This window comes from Salvelinus alpinus, chromosome 14 (genome assembly GCF_045679555.1).
Source record: "Salvelinus alpinus chromosome 14, SLU_Salpinus.1, whole genome shotgun sequence".
NCBI lineage: Eukaryota > Metazoa > Chordata > Actinopteri > Salmoniformes > Salmonidae > Salvelinus > Salvelinus alpinus.
In genome coordinates, this window is record NC_092099.1 from 19455121 (window position 1) to 19473680 (window position 18560).

General features: G+C 48.5%; 1 protein-coding gene across 2 annotated transcripts in view; it reads right to left on the reverse strand.

The window, feature by feature from the left end:
• The window catches only part of nrp2b (neuropilin 2b), a 232753-nt gene that overhangs the window by 45367 nt on the left and 168826 nt on the right, over window positions 1-18560 (reverse strand). For both annotated transcript variants that reach the window (XM_071340725.1, XM_071340724.1), the window contains exons 8-11: window positions 18238-18382; window positions 12877-13052; window positions 12579-12752; window positions 11859-12003 (exon numbers count right to left, since the gene is read on the reverse strand). In XM_071340725.1, coding sequence (XP_071196826.1) covers window positions 11859-12003; window positions 12579-12752; window positions 12877-13052; window positions 18238-18382 — 640 coding nt within the window. The remainder of the gene's footprint in view (window positions 1-11858; window positions 12004-12578; window positions 12753-12876; window positions 13053-18237; window positions 18383-18560) is intronic.

Here is an 18560-nt window from a genome sequence, read left to right on the forward strand (position 1 = left end):
GGAGGTAGGGAGGTCGGGAGGTCGGGAGGTAGGGAGGTCGGGAGGTCGGGAGGTAGGGACGTCTGTCTGTCTGTCTGTCTGTCTGTCTGTCTGTCTGTCTCTCTCTCTCTCTGCACCATAGAAGGGAAACCACTGCCACACACACAGACATACACAGAAGCACTCACTCACTCACACACACAAACACTCTCTTTCTCTTTCTCTCTAGCTCAATACAGCTGGAACCGATCTCAGAGCACATGGCCTTGTGCAAACTGTTTAAAGAATGCTAACTGAGGATAAAACCAGTCCTTATGGGGACCAGCAGGCTGATGGCTGGAGGAATCACCCCACAGTACCTCATCACATCAGGATGGTCTGGCTGGAGGAATCACCCCACAGTACCTCATCACATCAGGATGGTCTGGCTGGAGGAATCACCCCAAAGTACCTCATCACATCAGGATGATCTGGCTGGAGGAATCACCCCACAGTACCTCATCACATCAGGATGGTCTGGCTGGAGGAATCACCCCACAGTACCTCATCACATCAGGATGGTCTGGCTGGAGGAATCACCCCACAGTACCTCATCACATCAGGATGGTCTGGCTGGAGGAATCACCCCACAGTACCTCATCACATCAGGATGGTCTGGCTGGAGGAATCACCCCACAGTACCTCATCACATCAGGTTTGTCTGGCTGGAAGAATCACCCCACAGTACCTCATCACATCAGGATGGTCTGGCTGGAGGTCACATCAGGATGGTCTGGCTGGAGGAATCACCCCACAGTACCTCATCACATCAGGATGGTCTGGCTGGAGGAATCATCCCACAGTACCTCATCACATCAGGATGGTCTGGCTGGAGGAATCATCCCACAGTACCTCATCACATCAGGATGGTCTGGCTGGAGGAATCATCCCACAGTACCTCATCACATCAGGATGGTCTGGCTGGAGGAATCACTCCACAGTACCTCATCACATCAGGATGGTCTGGCTGGAGGAATCATCCCACAGTACCTCATCACATCAGGATGGTCTGGCTGGAGGAATCACCCCACAGTACCTCATCACATCAGGATGGTCTGGCTGGAGGAACCACACCACAGTACCTCATCACATCAGGTTTGTCTGGCTGGAGGAATCACCCCACAGTACCTCATCACATCAGGATGGTCTGGCTGGAGGAATCACCCCACTGTACCTCATCACATCAGGTTTGTCTGGCTGGATGAATTACCCCACAGTACCTCATCAAATCAGGATGGTCTGGCTGGAGGTCACATCAGGATGGTCTGGCTGGAGGAATCACACCACAGTACCTCATCACATCAGGATGGTCTGGCTGGAGGAATCACCCCACAGTACCTCATCACATCAGGATGGTCTGGCTGGAGGAATCATCCCACAGTACCTCATCACATCAGGATGGTCTGGCTGGAGGAATCACCCCACAGTACCTCATCACATCAGGATGGTCTGGCTGGAGGTCACATCAGGATGGTCTGGCTGGAGGAATCACCCCACAGTACCTCATCACATCAGGATGGTCTGGCTGGAGGAATCACCCCACAGTACCTCATCACATCAGGATGGTCTGGCTGGAGGTCACATCAGGATGGACTGGCTGGAGGAATCACCCCACAGTACCTCATCACATCAGGATGGTCTGGCTGGAGGTCACATCAGGATGGTCTGGCTGGAGGAATCACCCCACAGTACCTCATCACATCAGGATGGTCTGGCTGGAGGAATCACCCCACAGTACCTCATCACATCAGGATGGTCTGGCTGGAGGAATCACCCCACAGTACCTCATCACATCAGGATGGTCTGGCTGGAGGAATCACCCCACAGTACCTCATCACATCAGGTTGGTCTGGCTGGAGGAATCACCCCACAGTACCTCATCACATCAGGATGGTCTGGCTGGAGGTCACATCAGGATGGTCTGGCTGGAGGAATCACCCCACTGTACCTCATCACACCAGGATGGTCTGGCTGGAGGAATCACCCCACAGTACCTCATCACATCAGGTTGGTCTGGCTGGAGGAATCACCCCACAGTACCTCATCACATCAGGATGGTCTGGCTGGAGGTCACATCAGGATGGTCTGGCTGGAGGAATCACCCCACAGTACCTCATCACATCAGGATGGTCTGGCTGGAGGAATCACCCCACAGTACCTCATCACATCAGGATGGTCTGGCTGGAGGTCACATCAGGATGGACTGGCTGGAGGAATCACCCCACAGTACCTCATCACATCAGGATGGTCTGGCTGGAGGAATCACCCCACTGTACCTCATCACATCAGGATGGTCTGGCTGGAGGAATCACCCCACAGTACCTCATCACATCAGGATGGTCTGGCTGGAGGAATCACCCCACAGTACCTCATCACATCAGGATGGTCTGGCTGGAGGAATCACCCCACAGTACCTCATCACATCAGGATGGTCTGGCTGGAGGAATCACCCCACAGTACCTCATCACATCAGGTTGGTCTGGCTGGAGGAATCACCCCACAGTACCTCATCACATCAGGATGGTCTGGCTGGAGGTCACATCAGGATGGTCTGGCTGGAGGAATCACCCCACTGTACCTCATCACACCAGGATGGTCTGGCTGGAGGAATCACCCCACAGTACCTCATCACATCAGGTTGGTCTGGCTGGAGGAATCACCCCCCACTATTATTAGTGTTAGTAGTGTTGGTGTCTGTCTGTATTCGTAGTGTTGGTGTCTATGTGTATTAGTAGTGTTGGTGTCTATCTGTATTAGTAGTGTGTGTGTGTGTGTGTGTGTGTGTGTGTGTGTGTGTGTGTGTGTGTGTGTGTGTGTGTGTGTGTGTGTGTGTGTGTGTGTGTGTGTGTGTGTGTGTGTGTGTGTGTGTGTGTGTGTGTGTGTGTGTCACCAGGACTTACTCAAAACTTTCCATAAACAGATCACTTTCTTCAAACATAGGCCATAACATCATAACATCATTACAGTGCAGGAACTAAATAGCTGTCAGTCCTTAATAACATCATTACAGTGCAGGAACTAAATAGCTGTCAGTCCTTAATAACATCATTACAGTGCAGGAACTAAATGAATGTCAGCCCTTACTAACATCATTACAGTGTAGGAACTAAATGACTGTCAGTCCTTAATAACATCATTACAGTGCAGGAACTAAATGACTGTCAGTCCTTAATAACATCATTACAGTGCAGGAACTAAATGACTGACGGTCCTTAATAACATCATTACAGTGCAGGAACTAAATGACTGTCAGTCCTTAATAACATCATTACAGTGCAGGAACGAAATGACTGCCAGTCCTGACTTACATCATTACAGTGCAGGAACTAAATGACTGTCAGCCCTTACTAACATCATTACAGTGCAGGAACTAAATGACTGTCAGTCCTGACTTACATCATTACAGTGCAGGAACTAAATGACTGTCAGTCCTTACTAACATCATTACATTGCAGGAACTAAATGACTGTCAGTCCTTAATAACATCATTACAGTGCAGGAACTAAATGACTGTCAGCCCTTACTAACATCATTACAGTGCAGGAACTAAATGACTAATGACTGTCAGTCCTGACTAACATCATTAGTTTTATTACTCTTTACAGTTAAAGACATAATTAATTGGCCGATACGTGAAGAGAGGCGCTAATGACACAGCTACTTCAGCACCCTATAAAAATATATAAATATATGTATTTGTAATATATTAGGAAATTAATAAACCCAGACATGAAATAGTGGCTCCAGCTGCCACCGGTTGGTTTTGACATTAAACTGTATTTAAACTGTATCAATCTGTTGCCCTTTGAAACTGCAATTAACCCCCCAGACAGACCTGGGAGGAGGGAGAGAGAGGAAACGTCAGTACCATTACACAGTCAGTCAGAGAGTAAGTCAGTCAGGAAAACCTGCGGGGAAGGAAACAGAGGCAAGTCAGTCTGAATCCATTGCTGTAGCTTAGGGTTTTCATGCACTGACATCAATTCAAGATTTAAGAGCTCATCAAGATAAGAGTACACGTGTCAAGTTAGGATTATGCCCTTAGTCAGTCCTCTACCTGCTCCACAACCTGACAGCCATCCCTGTCTCTCCTCTCTCCGCTCTCCTTCCTTTCCCTCTTCTCTCCCTCATCTCTCCCTCTTGTCCCTCCTCTCTCCCTCCTCTCTTCTCCCCTTCTCTCCTTCCTTTCCCTCTTCTCTCCCTCATCTCTCCCTCTTGTCCCTCCTCTCTCCCTCCTCTCTCCCTCCTTTCCCCCTTCTCTCCCTCCTCTCTTCTCCCCTTCTCTCCTCTCTCCTTCCTTTCCCTCTTTTCTCCCTCTTCTCTCCCTCCTACATCCCTCCTCTCTTCCTCCCCTCTTCCACCTCTACCTCCGCACTTCTGTCTGCCCAGACTTAACAATTAATGAGCCATCATCTCTCCTTAAGGACCTATTCAGTTAAAGGCCAGGGCCTGTCACTATGTTATTGCTGTGACGTTGAGACCTTTAGGTGACTTTGGGGTGTGTCAGCAGTGACAGAGCACAGAGAGAGAAGCTGAGTCACCTTCACAGACCCGACAGTCAATGGAGGAAGGAAGTGACGAAGTCAGAATTTACATTCTAAGAACTGATGGCAGCTATGGAATCTCATGGATGTCTGTACCAGAGGACCTAACACAGGAAGTAATTATACCATAACATCCTGTTGTAGTCACGTATTCATTCTGTAATTATACCATGTCTTCCTGCTGTAGTCACGTACTCATTCTGTAATTATACCATGTCTTCCTGCTGTAGTCACGTACTCATTCTGTAATTATACCGTGTCATCCTGTTGTAGTCACGTACTCATTCTGTAATTATACCGTGTCATCCTGCTGTAGTCACGTACTCATTCTGTAATTATACCATGTCATCCTAATGTAGTCACGTATTCGTTCTGTAATTATACCGTGTCATCCTGTTGTAGTCACGTACTCATTCTGTAATTATACCATGTTATCCTGCTGTAATCACGTACTCATTCTGTAATTATACCATGTCATCCTGCTGTAGTCACGTACTCATTCTGTAATTATACCGTGTCATCCTGCTGTAGTCACGTACTCATTCTGTAATTATACCGTGTCATCCTGCTGTAGTCACGTACTCATTCTGTAATTATACCCTGTCATACTGCTGTAGTCACGTACTCATTCTGTAATTATACCATGTCATCCTAATGTAGTCACGTATTCGTTCTGTAATTATACCATGTCATCCTGTTGTAGTCACGTACTCATTCTGTAATTATACCATGTTATCCTGCTGTAGTCACGTACTCATTCTGTAATTATACCATGTTATCCTGCTGTAATCACGTACTCATTCTGTAATTATACCATGTCATCCTAATGTAGTCACGTACTCATTCTGTAATTATACCATGTCATCCTGCTGTAGTCACGTACTCATTCTGTAATTATACCATGTCATCCTGCTGTAATCACGTACTCATTCTGTAATTATACCATGTCATCCTAATGTAGTCACGTACTCATTCTGTAATTATACCGTGTCATCCTGCTGTAGTCACGTACTCATTCTGTAATTATACCGTGTCATCCTGCTGTAGTCACGTACTCATTCTGTAATTATACCCTGTCATACTGCTGTAGTCACGTACTCATTCTGTAATTATACCATGTCTTCCTGCTGTAGTCACGTACTCATTCTGTAATTATACCGTGTCATACTGCTGTAGTCACGTACTCATTCTGTAATTATACCATGTCGTCCTGCTGTAGTCACGTACTCATTCTGTAATTATACCATGTCATCCTAATGTAGTCACGTATTCATTCTGTAATTATACCGTGTCATCTTGTTGTAGTCACGTACTCATTCTGTAATTATACCATGTCATCCTAATGTAGTCACGTACTCATTCTGTAATTATACCGTGTCATCCTGCTGTAATCACGTACTCATTCTGTAATTATACCATGTCATACTGCTGTAGTCACGTACTCATTCTGTAATTATACCATGTCATCCTGCTGTAGTCACGTACTCATTCTGTAATTATACTGTGTCATACTGCTGTAGTCACGTACTCATTCTGTAATTATACCATGTCATCCTGCTGTAGTCACGTACTCATTCTGTAATTATACCATGTCATCCTAATGTAGTCACGTATTCATTCTGCAATTATACTGTGTCATACTGCTGTAGTCACGTACTCATTCTGTAATTATACCATGTCATCCTGCTGTAGTCACGTATTCATTCTGTAATTATACCGTGTCACCCTGTTGTAGTCACGTATTCATTCTGTAATTATACCATGTCATCCTGCTGTAGTCACGTACTCATTCTGTAATTATACCATGTCATCCTGCTGTAGTCACGTATTCATTCTGTAATTATACCGTGTCACCCTGTTGTAGTCACGTATTCATTCTGTAATTATACCATGTCATCCTGCTGTAGTCACGTATTCATTCTGTAATTATACCATGTCATCCTGCTGTAGTCACGTACTCATTCTGTAATTATACCAAATCGGCCAAGACCTCAGAAAAAAATTCTGTTTCATCCTTGGGAGCAATTTCCAAACGCCTGAAGGTACCACGTTCATCTGTACAAACAATAGTATGCAAGTATAAACACCATGGGACCACGCAGCCGTCATACCGCTCAGGAAGGAGATGCGTTCTGTCTCCTAGAGATGAACGTACTTTGGTGTGAAAAGTGCAAATCAATCCCAGAACAACAGCAAAGGACCGTGTGAAGATGCTGGAGGAAACAGTTACAAAAGTATCTATATCCACAGTAAAACGAGTCCTATATCGACATAACCTGAAAGGCCGCTCAGCAAGGAAGAAGCCACTGCTCCAAAACCGCCATAAAAAAGCCAGACTACGGTTTGCAACTGCACATGGGGACAAAGATTTTTTGGAGAAATGTCCTCTGGTCTGATGAAACAAAAATAAAACTGCTTTGTTCCCATGTGCAGTTGCAAACCGTAGTCTGGCTTTTTTATGGCGGTTTTGGAGCAGTGGCTTCTTCCTTGCTGAGTGGTTCAGGTATGTTTGGAGGAAAAAGTGGGAGGCTTGCAAGCCGAAGAACACCATCCCAACCGCAAAGCACAGGGGTGGCAGTATCACGTTGTGGGGGTGCTTTGCTGCAGGAGGGACTGGTCCACTTCACAAAATAGATGGCGTCATGAGGCAGGAAAATTATGTGGATATATTGAAGTAGCATCTCAAGACATCAGTCAGGAAGTTAAAGCTTGGTTGCAAATGGGTCTTCCAAATGGACAATGACCCCAAGAATACGTCCAAAGTTGTGGCAAAATGGCTTAAGGACAACAAAGTCAAGGTATTGGAGTGGCCATCACAAAGCCCTGACCTCAATCCTATAGAAAATTTGTGGGCAGAACTGAAAACACGTGTGTGAGCAAGGAGGCCTACAAACCTGACTCAGTTACACCAGCTCTGTCAGGAGGAATGGGCCAAAATTCACCCAACTTATTGTGGGAAGCTTGTGGAAGGCTACCCGAAAAGTTTGACCCAAGTTAAACAATTTAAAGGCAATGCTACCAAGTACTAATTGAGTGTATGTAAACTTCTGACCCACTGGGAATGTGATGAAAGAAATAAAAGCTGAAATAAATCATTCTCTCTACTATTATTCTGACATTTCACATTCTTTAAAATAAAGTGGTGATCCTAACTGACCTAAGACGGGGAATTTTTACTAGGATTAAATGTCAGGAATTGTGAAAAACTGAGTTTAAATGTATTTGGCTAAAGGTGTATGTAAAACTTCTGACCTCAACTGTACATTCTTTCACTGTCTCCAGCTACCCAGACCGGTCTGATCAGCCTGATAGGTTTGTCCTGCTTACACCTGTGCACATCTTTCTATAAATAAAGGGGACAATAAAGGGTCAACATTTCAAAATGCTTTTGACCTACTTCATATACCGTATAGCTGAACTACTTAACATGTAGATGAGAAGCCAAGTGCCTGTCTGTGCTCCTACGGCAATGTTAAACTATGAAGTCAGTCAGTCAGTCAGTCAGTCCACAGTGTATGCCAACTAGGTGTGGCTGGCTGGCTAGCTGGCTGACTGGCTGGCAGGCTGCATGGCTGGCAGGCAGGCTGGCTGGCTGGTTGGTTGGTTGGTTGGCTGGTTGGTTGGCTGACTGGCTGGCTGGCTGGCTGGCTGGCTGGCTGGCTGGCTGACTGGCTGGCTGGCAGGCTGGCTGGCTAGCTGGCTGACTGGCTGGTTGGTTGGCTGGCTGACTGACTGACTGGCTGGCTGGCTGGCTGCCTGACTGGCTGGCTGACTGGCTGACTGGCTGACTGGCTGGCTGGCTGGCTGACTGGCTGGCTGGCTGGCTGACTGGCTGACTGCCTGGCTAGCTGACTGGCTGACTGGCTGGCTGGCTGGCTGGCTGACTGGCTGACTGGCTGGCTGACTGGCTGGTTGGCTGACTGGCTAGCTGACTGGTTGGCTGGCTGACTGGCTGACTGGCTGACTGGCTGCCTGGCTGGCTGACTGGCTAGCTGACTGGCTGGCTGGCTGGCTGACTGGCTGGCTGCCTGAGACAGAGGTCCACATGGCTCAGAGAGTTGGAGTGCCATGCAGGCAACACCACGGTTGTAGGTTCAACTCTCACATGGATCGTGTCTGCTGTGTGACTGTAGTGTCATTGTAGGCTAACCTTGATGGCCCTGTGTTTCTGGAAGTCATCGTACACACACACACACACACACACACACACACACACACACACACACACACACACACACACACACACGCCCTCTGCCACAGCCGTCAAATCAGGAATGAATTATAGAGAGGCTGCGGTGATATCAGAGTTCAGAGGATCGGGTGCCTTTCACGCTCCACCGTGACATGTCTCTTTTATTTATTAATCAATTCATTATTCCTCTGTTTCCCTGCCAGTGGGGAGAGGAGGGGAGGGAAGAGAATAGCAGGGAGAGGGGCGGGTGTGTGTGTGTGTGTGTGTGTGTGTGTGTGTGTGTGTGTGTGTGTGTGTGTGTGTGTGTGTGTGTGTGTGTGTGTGTGTGTGTGTGTGTGTGTGTGTGTGTGTGTGTGTGTGTGTGTGCGTGTTAATAGGTCTGCTCAGCGAGCTGTAGCTGATGCACTCGTGTGAATATTTGATCGTGTCTGATTCCCAGGACGAGACACAAGAACAGAATGCAGAATAACACCATGACAGGTTCACCTCCCTGACTACTGAATACTGCTACTAAACTACTTCTGATTGGACACTGAGTTTATACAGGGCCCTTCTGATTGGACACTGAGTTTATACAGGGCTCTTCTGATTGGACACTGAGTTTATACAGGGCTCTTCTGATTGGACACTGAGTTTATACAGGGCTCTTCTGAGTGGACACTGAGTTTATACAGGGCTCTTCTGATTGGACACTGAGTTTATACAGGGCTCTTCTGATTGGACACTGAGTTTATACAGGGCTCTTCTGAGTGGACACTGAGTTTATACAGGGCCCTTCTGATTGGACACTGAGTTTATACAGGGCTCTTCTGATTGGACACTGAGTTTATACAGGGCCCTTCTGATTGGACACTGAGTTTATACAGGGCCCTTCCGATTGGACACTTAGTTTATACAGGGCCCTTCTGAGTGGACACTGAGTTTATACAGGGCCCTTCTGATTGGACACTGAGTTTATACAGGGCCCTTCTGATTGGACACTGAGTTTATACAGGGCTCTTCTGAGTGGACACTGAGTTTATACAGGGCCCTTCTGATTGGACACTGAGTTTATACAGGGCTCTTCTGATTGGACACTGAGTTTATACAGGGCCCTTCTGATTGGACACTGAGTTTATACAGGGCCCTTCCGATTGGACACTGAGTTTATACAGGGCCCTTCTGAGTGGACACTGAGTTTATACAGGGCCCTTCTGATTGGACACTGAGTTTATACAGGGCCCTTCTGATTGGACACTGAGTTTATACAGGGCCCTTCCGATTGGACACTTAGTTTATACAGGGCCCTTCTGAGTGGACACTGAGTTTATACAGAGCCCTTCTGATTGGACACTGGGTTTATACAGGGCTCTTCTGAGTGGACACTGAGTTTATACAGGGCTCTTCTGATTGGACACTGAGTTTATACAGGGCTCTTCTGAGTGGACACTGAGTTTATACAGGGCTCTTCTGATTGGACACTGAGTTTATACAGGACCCTACTGATTGGACACTGAGTGAGTTTATACAGGGTTTGCCTCACCGCTTGCCTCTGTAACATCGGGGACTACAGCCCTCCCAGGAACAGGGTGACGTGGCCAGCCCACAGCCAGGCTGCATCCCTCCTTGCTCTGGCCATCCCAGGAACAGGGTGACGTGGCCAGCCCACAGCCAGGCTGCATCCCTCCTTGCTCTGGCCATCCCAGGAACAGGGTGACGTGGCCAGCCCACAGCCAGGCTGCATCCCTCCTTGCTCTGGCCATCCCAGGCCCCGCTGGCTCTGTGACATCGGGGACTACAGCCCTCCCAGGAACAGGGTGACGTGGCCAGCCCACAGCCAGGCTGCATCCCTCCTTGCTCTGGCCATCCCAGGCCCCGCTGGCTCTGTGACACAGAGCGATGTGGACAGCCTGTCACTGCCAGTCACCAGCCACTTCCTGTCGGGTTGAAGGTCTGTGTCCACAGGGACCCGGTATGTGTCATACCCAGTCCTCGTTTTCAAGGGACATGTCATATCCTGTGCTCGTCTTTACCTGCATGGCTGCCAGGTGGCACAGGACAGGTACTGACGACAAGAAGACCTGCCTCTCTGGCTTAGGGACCGTTATCATTCTCCCTGTAGAGTTACTACAATCCCTCTCCTCTCTCTCTCTCTCTCTCTCTCTCTCTCTCTCTCTCTCTCTCTCTCTCTCTCTCTCTCTCTCTCTCTCTCTCTCTCTCCTCTCCTCTCCTCTCCTCTTTTCTCCTCTCCTCTTTTCTCCTCTCCTCTCCTCTCCTCTCCTCTCCTCTCCTCTCCTCTCCTCTCCTCTCCTCTCCTCTCCTCTCCTCTCCTCTCCTCTCCTCTCCTCTCCCCTCCCCTCTCCTCTCCTCTCCTATCCTCTCCTCTCCTCTCCTCCTCTACCCTAAATTCAATAGTTGCTCTATCTGCTATTTGATCATTATTAACATGGAGGTAATGGTTGAGTCTTATATAAAGGATTGGTCAAATTCTGATCTCTGTCTTATAAATAAATGAAGTTGTGTCTTGACTCAGGTCGGAGTAGTAGTCTGAAAATAGTTTGTTTGTGTGTTGAGAACGTTATAACACAGTTTAACAACTTTTCCAAATCTGATAACTTCTTTAATTGTGATTGACTCTCTCTCGCTCTGTCACATAGAGATGTGTCGAAAAGATAATGTGTGAGCCTCGGCTGATCGCTTAAAGCTCAAAAGCGGGCCTTGGCTGATCGCTTAAAGCTCAAAAGTAAGAGACAAAAGGGCAGATAGACTGACCTACGGATGGTGATGTAACACAGACAGCCAGATGGCCGATAGGGTGATGTACCATAGTAACGCCATCCTACTACCAGACAGCGTTAATCCATGGTCTAGTTAGTAATCGCAGACCTTTTAAAAAGCTCTAGAATCTCTTTTACGACCTTGTTGTCCTGTCAGTCAGGATAATACTCTCTTCAGACATAAAACCAGACATGGGTAGTGACGTGTGTGTGTGTGTGTGTGTAATATAATGCCTTTTAGCAGTCACCTTTAATCTAAAGCGCCGTACAGTAGAGCGTGCGTCGTCAGATGGTTTGTCTGCACTGATCGGTAGACAGAGGTCAGAGGTCAGAGTAACGGCGTCTTACCCGGCAGTTCGCATCCCAGCACCTCCAGCCTCATCCCTATCCCGACAGGAGACCACCTCTCTGGGTAGATCCTGATGAACTGAGCCGGTATCTCCTCAAACCGCCGGATCTCTGGAGTGTCGTAGTGTGTGTTGCCCTCGAAGATCTGTAACAGAGACAATGACGGGAAGGTTTATAGACGGAACAGACACCTAGAGGAGCAGTGTGTGTGTGTGTGTGTGTGTGTGTGTGTGTGTGTGTGTGTGTGTGTGTGTGTGTGTGTGTGTGTGTGTGTGTGTGTGTGTGTGTGTGTGTGTGTATGAGTGTGTGTGTGTGTGCGTATGAGTGTGTGTGTGTGTGTGTGTGCGTATGAGTGTGTGTGTGTGTGTGTATGTGTATATGTGTGTGTGTCTGTGTGAGTGTGTGCGCGCGCGCGCGTGTGTGTGTGTGTGTATGTGTGTGTGTGTGTGTGTGTGTGCGTATGAGTGTGTGTGTGTGTTGTGTGTGTGTGTGTGTGTATGTGTGTGTGTGTGTGTGTGTGTGTGTGTGTGTGTGTGTGTGTGTGTGTGTGTGTGTGTGTGTGTGCGTATGACTGTGTGTGTGTGTGTGTGCGTATGTGTGTGTGTGTGTGTGTGTGTGTGTGTGTGTGTGTGTGTGTGTGTGTGTGTGTGTGTGTGTGTGTGTGCGTGTGTGCGTGCGTGCGTGCGTGCGTGCGTGCGTGTGTGTGTGTGCTCCCCATACCTTAGGATGGTTGGTCTTGCTGTCCAGTATAAACGTCCAGTCCTTGCCCGTCAGGCTGTGAGACACCCGGTACTTCCTGACGAAGGCCCTGTTCTCAGCCGAGGTACTCCCCTCCACGCTCCTCGCTCCTTGGGTGATGACGCCTCGTACCGTCTTAGGGACCCCCAAGTCCACCTGTATCCATAAAAACAGATCAGATCCAACTTTTTTTTTTAAATCACAACAACACTTCAACAGTGAGAAGACTAAAGCTTTGAGAGACAATGTTTCTGGATCTTGATTTGGTCACGTTGTCTACCTGGAGCCATTCCTCCCCGGCCAGAGGCTGTGTTGGGCTGGGGAACCATCCCGACCGGCTGGCCACCAGCCTGGCTGTCCCCATGGAGCCGTGGATATCCCTCATGGAGGACGCTGTGATCTGGGAGTCGGGCAGCAGGCCGGAGAGCATCCCCTGCATCTCAGAACACGGAGCGTCTGGAGAGAAGGGAGAATTTATTCATTTTTTATTGAACACATTTAAAATACATCTACGGCCTGTTGAGGGGAGGTTAGGGGGAAGGGGAGGTTATGGGGAAGGGGAGGTTATGGGGAAGGGGAGGTTAAGGGGAAGGGGAGGTTAGGGGGAAGGAGAGGTTAGGGGAAAAGGGAGGGGAGGTTAGGGGAAAAGGGGAGGTTAGGGGGAAGGAGAGGTTAGGGGAAAAGGGAGGGGAGGTTAGGGGGAAGGGGAGGGGAGGTTAGGGGGAAGGAGAGGTTAGGGGAAAGGGAGGTTATGGGGAAGGGGAGGTTATGGGGAAGGGGAGGTTATGGGGAAAAGGGAGGGGAGGTTAGGGGAAAAGGGAGGGGAGGTTAGGGGAAAAGGGGAGGTTATGGGGAAGGGGAGGTTAGGGGGAAGGGGAGGTTATGGGGAAGGGGAGGTTATGGGGAAGGGGAGGTTATGGGAAAAGGGAGGGGAGGTTAGGGGAAAGGAGAGGTTAGGGGAAAGGAGAGGTTATGGGGAAGGGGAGGTTATGGGGAAGGGGAGGTTCTGTCCAGTCCACCTCTTCTGATGGGGCCACAGTGTCTCCTGACCCCTCCTGTCTCAGCCTCCAGTATTTATGCTGCAGTAGTTTATGTGTCGGGGGGCTAGGGTCAGTTGGTTATACCAGGAGTACTTCTCCTATCTTATCCAGTGTCCTGTGTGAATTTAAGTATGCTCTCTAATTCTCTCGTTCTCTCTTTCTTTCTCTCTCTCGGAGGACCTGAGCCCTAGGACCATACGTCAGGACTACCAGGCATGATGACTCCTTGCTGTCCCCAGTCCACCTGGCCTTGCTGCTATTCCAGTTTCAACTGTTCTGCCTGCGGTTATGGAACCGCCACCTGTCCCAGACCTGCTATTTTCAACTCTTAATGATCGGCTATGAAAAGCCAACTGAAAATGATTCATGATTATTATTTGACCATGCTTGTCACTTATGAATATTTTGAACATCTTGGCATAGTTCTGTTATAATCTCCACCCGGCACAGCCAGAAGAGGACTGGCCACCCCTCATAGCCTGGTTCCTTTCTAGGTTTCTTCCTAGGTTTTGGCCTTTCTAGGGAGTTTTTCCTAGCCACCGTGCTTCTACACCTGCATTGCTTGCTGTTTGGGGTTTTAGGCTGGGTTTCTGTACAGCACTTTGAGATATCAGCTGATGTACGAAGGGCTATATAAAATAAACTTGATTTGATTTGATTTGTTAGGGGGAAGGGGAGGTTATGGGGAAGGGGAGGTTATGGGGAAGGGGATGTTAGGGGAAAAGGGAGGTTAGGGGAAAGGGAGGTTATGGGGAAGGGGAGGTTATGGGGAAGGGGAGGTTATGGGGGGGGGGGTGAGGGGGAAGGGGAGGTTATGGGGAAGGGGATGTTAGGGGAAAAGGGAGGTTAGGGGAAGGGTAGGTTAGGGGGGAGGGGAGGTTAGGGGGAAGGGGAGGTTATGGGGAAGGGGAGGTTATGGGGAAGGGGAGGTTAGGGGGAAGGGGAGGTTATGGGGGAGGGGAGGTTAGGGGGAAGGGGAGGTTAGGCGGGTGGGTAGGTTAGGGGGGAGGGGAGGTTAGGGGGAAGGGGAGGTTAGGGGGGAGGGGGGGTTAGGGGGGAGGGGAAGTTAGGGGAAGGGGAGATTAGGGTGAAGGGGAGGTTAGGGGGAAGGGGAGGTTAGGGGGAATGGGAGGTTATGGGGGGAGGGGAGGTTAGGGGAAAGGGGAGGTTATGGGGAAGGGGAGGTTATGGGGAAGGGGAGGTTAGGGGGAATGGGAGGTTATGGGGGAAGGGGAGGTTAGGGGGAAGGGGAGGTTAGGGGGAAGGGGAGGTTAGGGGGAAGGGGAGGTTATGGGGAAGGGGAGGTTAGGGGGGGGTTAGGGGGGGGTTAGGGGGAAGGGGAGGTTAGGGGGGAGGGGAGGTTAGGGGGAAGGGTAGGTTAGGGGGAAGGGGAGGTTATGGGGGGAGGGGAAGTTAGGGGGAAGGGGAGGTTAGGGGGAGGGGAGGTTAGGGGAAAAGGGAGGTTATGGGGAAGGGGAGGTTATGGGGAAGGGGAGGTTAGGGGGGAGGGGAGGTTAGGGGAAAAGGGAGGGGAAGTTAGGGGGAATGGGAGGTTATGGGGAAGGGGGGGTTAGGGGGAAGGGGAGGTTATGGGGAAAAGGGAGGTTAGGGAAAAAGGGAGGTTAAGGGGGAGGGGAAGTTAGGGGGGGGGGGAGGGGGGAGGGGAGGTTAGGGGGGAGGGGAGGTTAGGGGGGGTTAGGGGGAAGAGGAAGTTAGGGGGAAGGGGAGGTTAGGGGGGAGGGTGGTTAGGGGGAGAAGAAGAAAAGACAGTTGGGTGATGAGCATTGACGAAGACTGACGTTGACGTTTCAAGGCTAGCGAGATAAATGATTCATGTTGTTATGTCACAGCAGTCGGCTGCAACAGTAAATAATGAATCAACAAACACAAGCCCCTCTTTGACCTAGTCCCAAATGGAGTCATTTTCCCTATACAGCACACTACATTTGACCACTTAAAACAGTAGGCACCTAAAGCACCTCCCACAAACAATCCTTTACTAGTGCTCAGGGAATAAAGCTGTTTTCCCTCCATCACACAACGTGCTATAAATAAAGGATGATTGTAGAGTAGGTCTCTGACACAGGGATGAAAGGAATGGATGAAAGGAATGGAGGAGAGAGCGAAAGAGCGAGAGAGCTGAGAGAGAGATAGAGAAAGAGAGAGAGAGCTGAGAGAGAGAGAGCTGAGAGAGAGAGAGAGAGAGAGAGAGAGAGATAGAGAAAGAGAGAGAGAGAGCTGAGAGAGAGAGAGAGAGAGAGAGAGAGAGAGAGAGAGAGAGAGAGAGAGAGAGAGAGAGAGAGAGAGAGAGAGAGAGAGAGAGAGAGAGAGAGAGAGCTGAGAGAGAGATAGAGAAAGAGAGAGAGAGCTGAGAGAGAGAGAGAGAGAGAGAGAGAGAGAGAGAGAGAGAGAGAGAGAGAGAGAGAGAGAGAGAGAGCTGAGAGAGAGAGAGAGAGAGAGAGAGAGAGCTGAGAGAGAGAGAGAGAGCTGAGAGAGAGAGAGCTGAGAAAGAGAGAGAGAGCTGAGAGAGAGAGAGAGAGAGAGAGAGAGAGAGAGAGAGAGAGAGAGCTGAGAGAGAGAGAGATGGTTCTGAGTCTACACCTTCACTATGGTGAATCACTAAATCAATACAGAAATACACTACGGGAAAAAGAAGGAACAGCACGTCAGAAATCAGCTCAATGTATTTGAAGAATCCATAGAATCGAACCACTTCTGGGAAAATTGGAAAACACTAAACAAACAACAACACGAAGAATTATCTATCCAAAATGGAGATGTATGGGTAAACCACTTCTCCAATCTTTTTGGCTCTATAACAAAGAACAAAGAACTTCTTTCTGGCTCTATAAGAAAGAACAAACAGCAAAAACATATACAGGATCAAATACAAATCTTAGAATCAACTATTAAAGACTACCAGAACCCACTGGATTCTCCAATTACCTTGAATGAACTACAGGACAAAATACAAACCCTACAACCCAAAAAGGCTTGTGGTGTTGATGGTATCCTAAAGAACACATTCCAATTGGCTATACTAAAACTCTTTAACATCATCCTCAGCTCTGGCATCTTCCCCAATATTTGGAACCAAGGACTGAACACCCCAATCCCCAAAAGTGGAGACAAATTTGACCCCAACAACTACCGTGGGAAATGGGTAAACAGCAACCTTGGGAAAATCCTCTGCATTATCATTAACAGCAGACTGGTACATTTCCTCAGTGAAAACAATGTACTGAGCAAATGTCAAATTGGCTTTTTATCAAATTATTGTACGACAGACCACGTATTCACCCTGCACACCCTAAATGACAAACAAACAAACCAAAACAAAGGCAAAGTCTTCTCATGCTTTGTTGATTTCCAAAAAGCCTTCGACTCAATTTGGCATGAGGGTCTGTTATACAAATGGATGGAAAGTGGTGTTGAGGGGAAAACATACGACATTATAAAATCCATGAACACAAACAACAAGTGTTAAAATAGGAAAACAACACCCATATTTCTTCCAACAAGGCTATGGGGTGAGACAGGGATGCAGCTTGCGCCCCACCCTCTTCAACATATATATCAATGAATTGGCGAGGGCACTAGAACAGTCTGCAGCACCCGGCCTCACCCTACTAGAATCTGAAGTCAAATGAGTCTACTGTTTGCTGATGATCTGGTGCTTCTGTCCCCAACCAAGGAGGGCCTACAGCAGCACCTACATCTTCTACACAGATTGTGTCAGACCTGGGCCCTGACAGTAAATCTCAGTAAGACAAAAATAATGGTGTTCCAAAAAAGGTCTAGTCGCCAGGACCACAAATACAAATTCCATCTAGACACCGTTGCCCTAGAGCACACTAAAACTACACATACCTCGGCCTAAACATCAGCCCCACAGGTAACTTCCGCAAAGCTGTGAATGATCTGAGAGACAAGGCAAGAAGGGCCTTCTATGCCATCAAAAGGAACATAAAATTTGGCATAAAAATTAGGATCTGGACAAAAATTCAATTATAGGACCCATTGCCCTTTAAGGTTGTGAGGTCTGGGGTCCGCTCACCAACCAAGAATTCACTAAATGGGACAAACACCAAATTGCAAAAATATCAACGTAAAACACCAAATAATGCATGCAGAGCAGAATTAGGCCGATACCCGCTAATTATCAAAATCCAGAAAAGAGACGTTAAATTCTACAACCACCTAAAAGGAAGCGACTCCCAAACCTTCCATAACAAAGCCATCACCTACAGAGAGATGAACCTGGAGAAGAGTCCCCTAAGCAAGCTGGTCTTGGGGCTCTGTTCCCCAAACACAGACCCCACAGAGCCCCAGGACAGCAGCACAATTAGACCCAAGCAAATCATGAGAAAACAAAAAAATAATTACTTGACACATTGGAAAGAATTCACAAAAAACAGAGCAAACTAGAATGCTATTTGGCCCTAAACAGAGAGGGACAGGGACAGGGTCAGGGACAGGGACAGGGACAGGGACAGGGACAGGGACATGGACAGGGACAGGGACAGGGACAGGGACAGGGACAGGGACAGGGACAGGGACAGGGTCAGGGACAGGGACAGGGACAACATAGCTGTTCTTACCAGTGATCTGGCACCCGTAGAGTTCGAAGCGTAGGGCGATGCCTGTCTTCCAGGCCTGGGGTCTGATGCGTACGAAGCGGGCCAGAACGGGCTGGGGGATCCGGTTCAGAACCACCTCAGTAGAGTCTGTGTTGGCATTGAACGTCTGGAGACAGAGAGACAGAGAGACAGAGAGACAGAGAGAGAGACAGAGAGAGAGAGATAGAGAGAGAGAGAGAGAGAGAGAGAGAGAGAGAGAGAGAGAGAGAGAGAGAGAGAGAGAGAGAGAGAGAGAGAGAGAGAGACAGAGAGAGAGAGAGAGAGACAGAGAGACAGAGAGACAG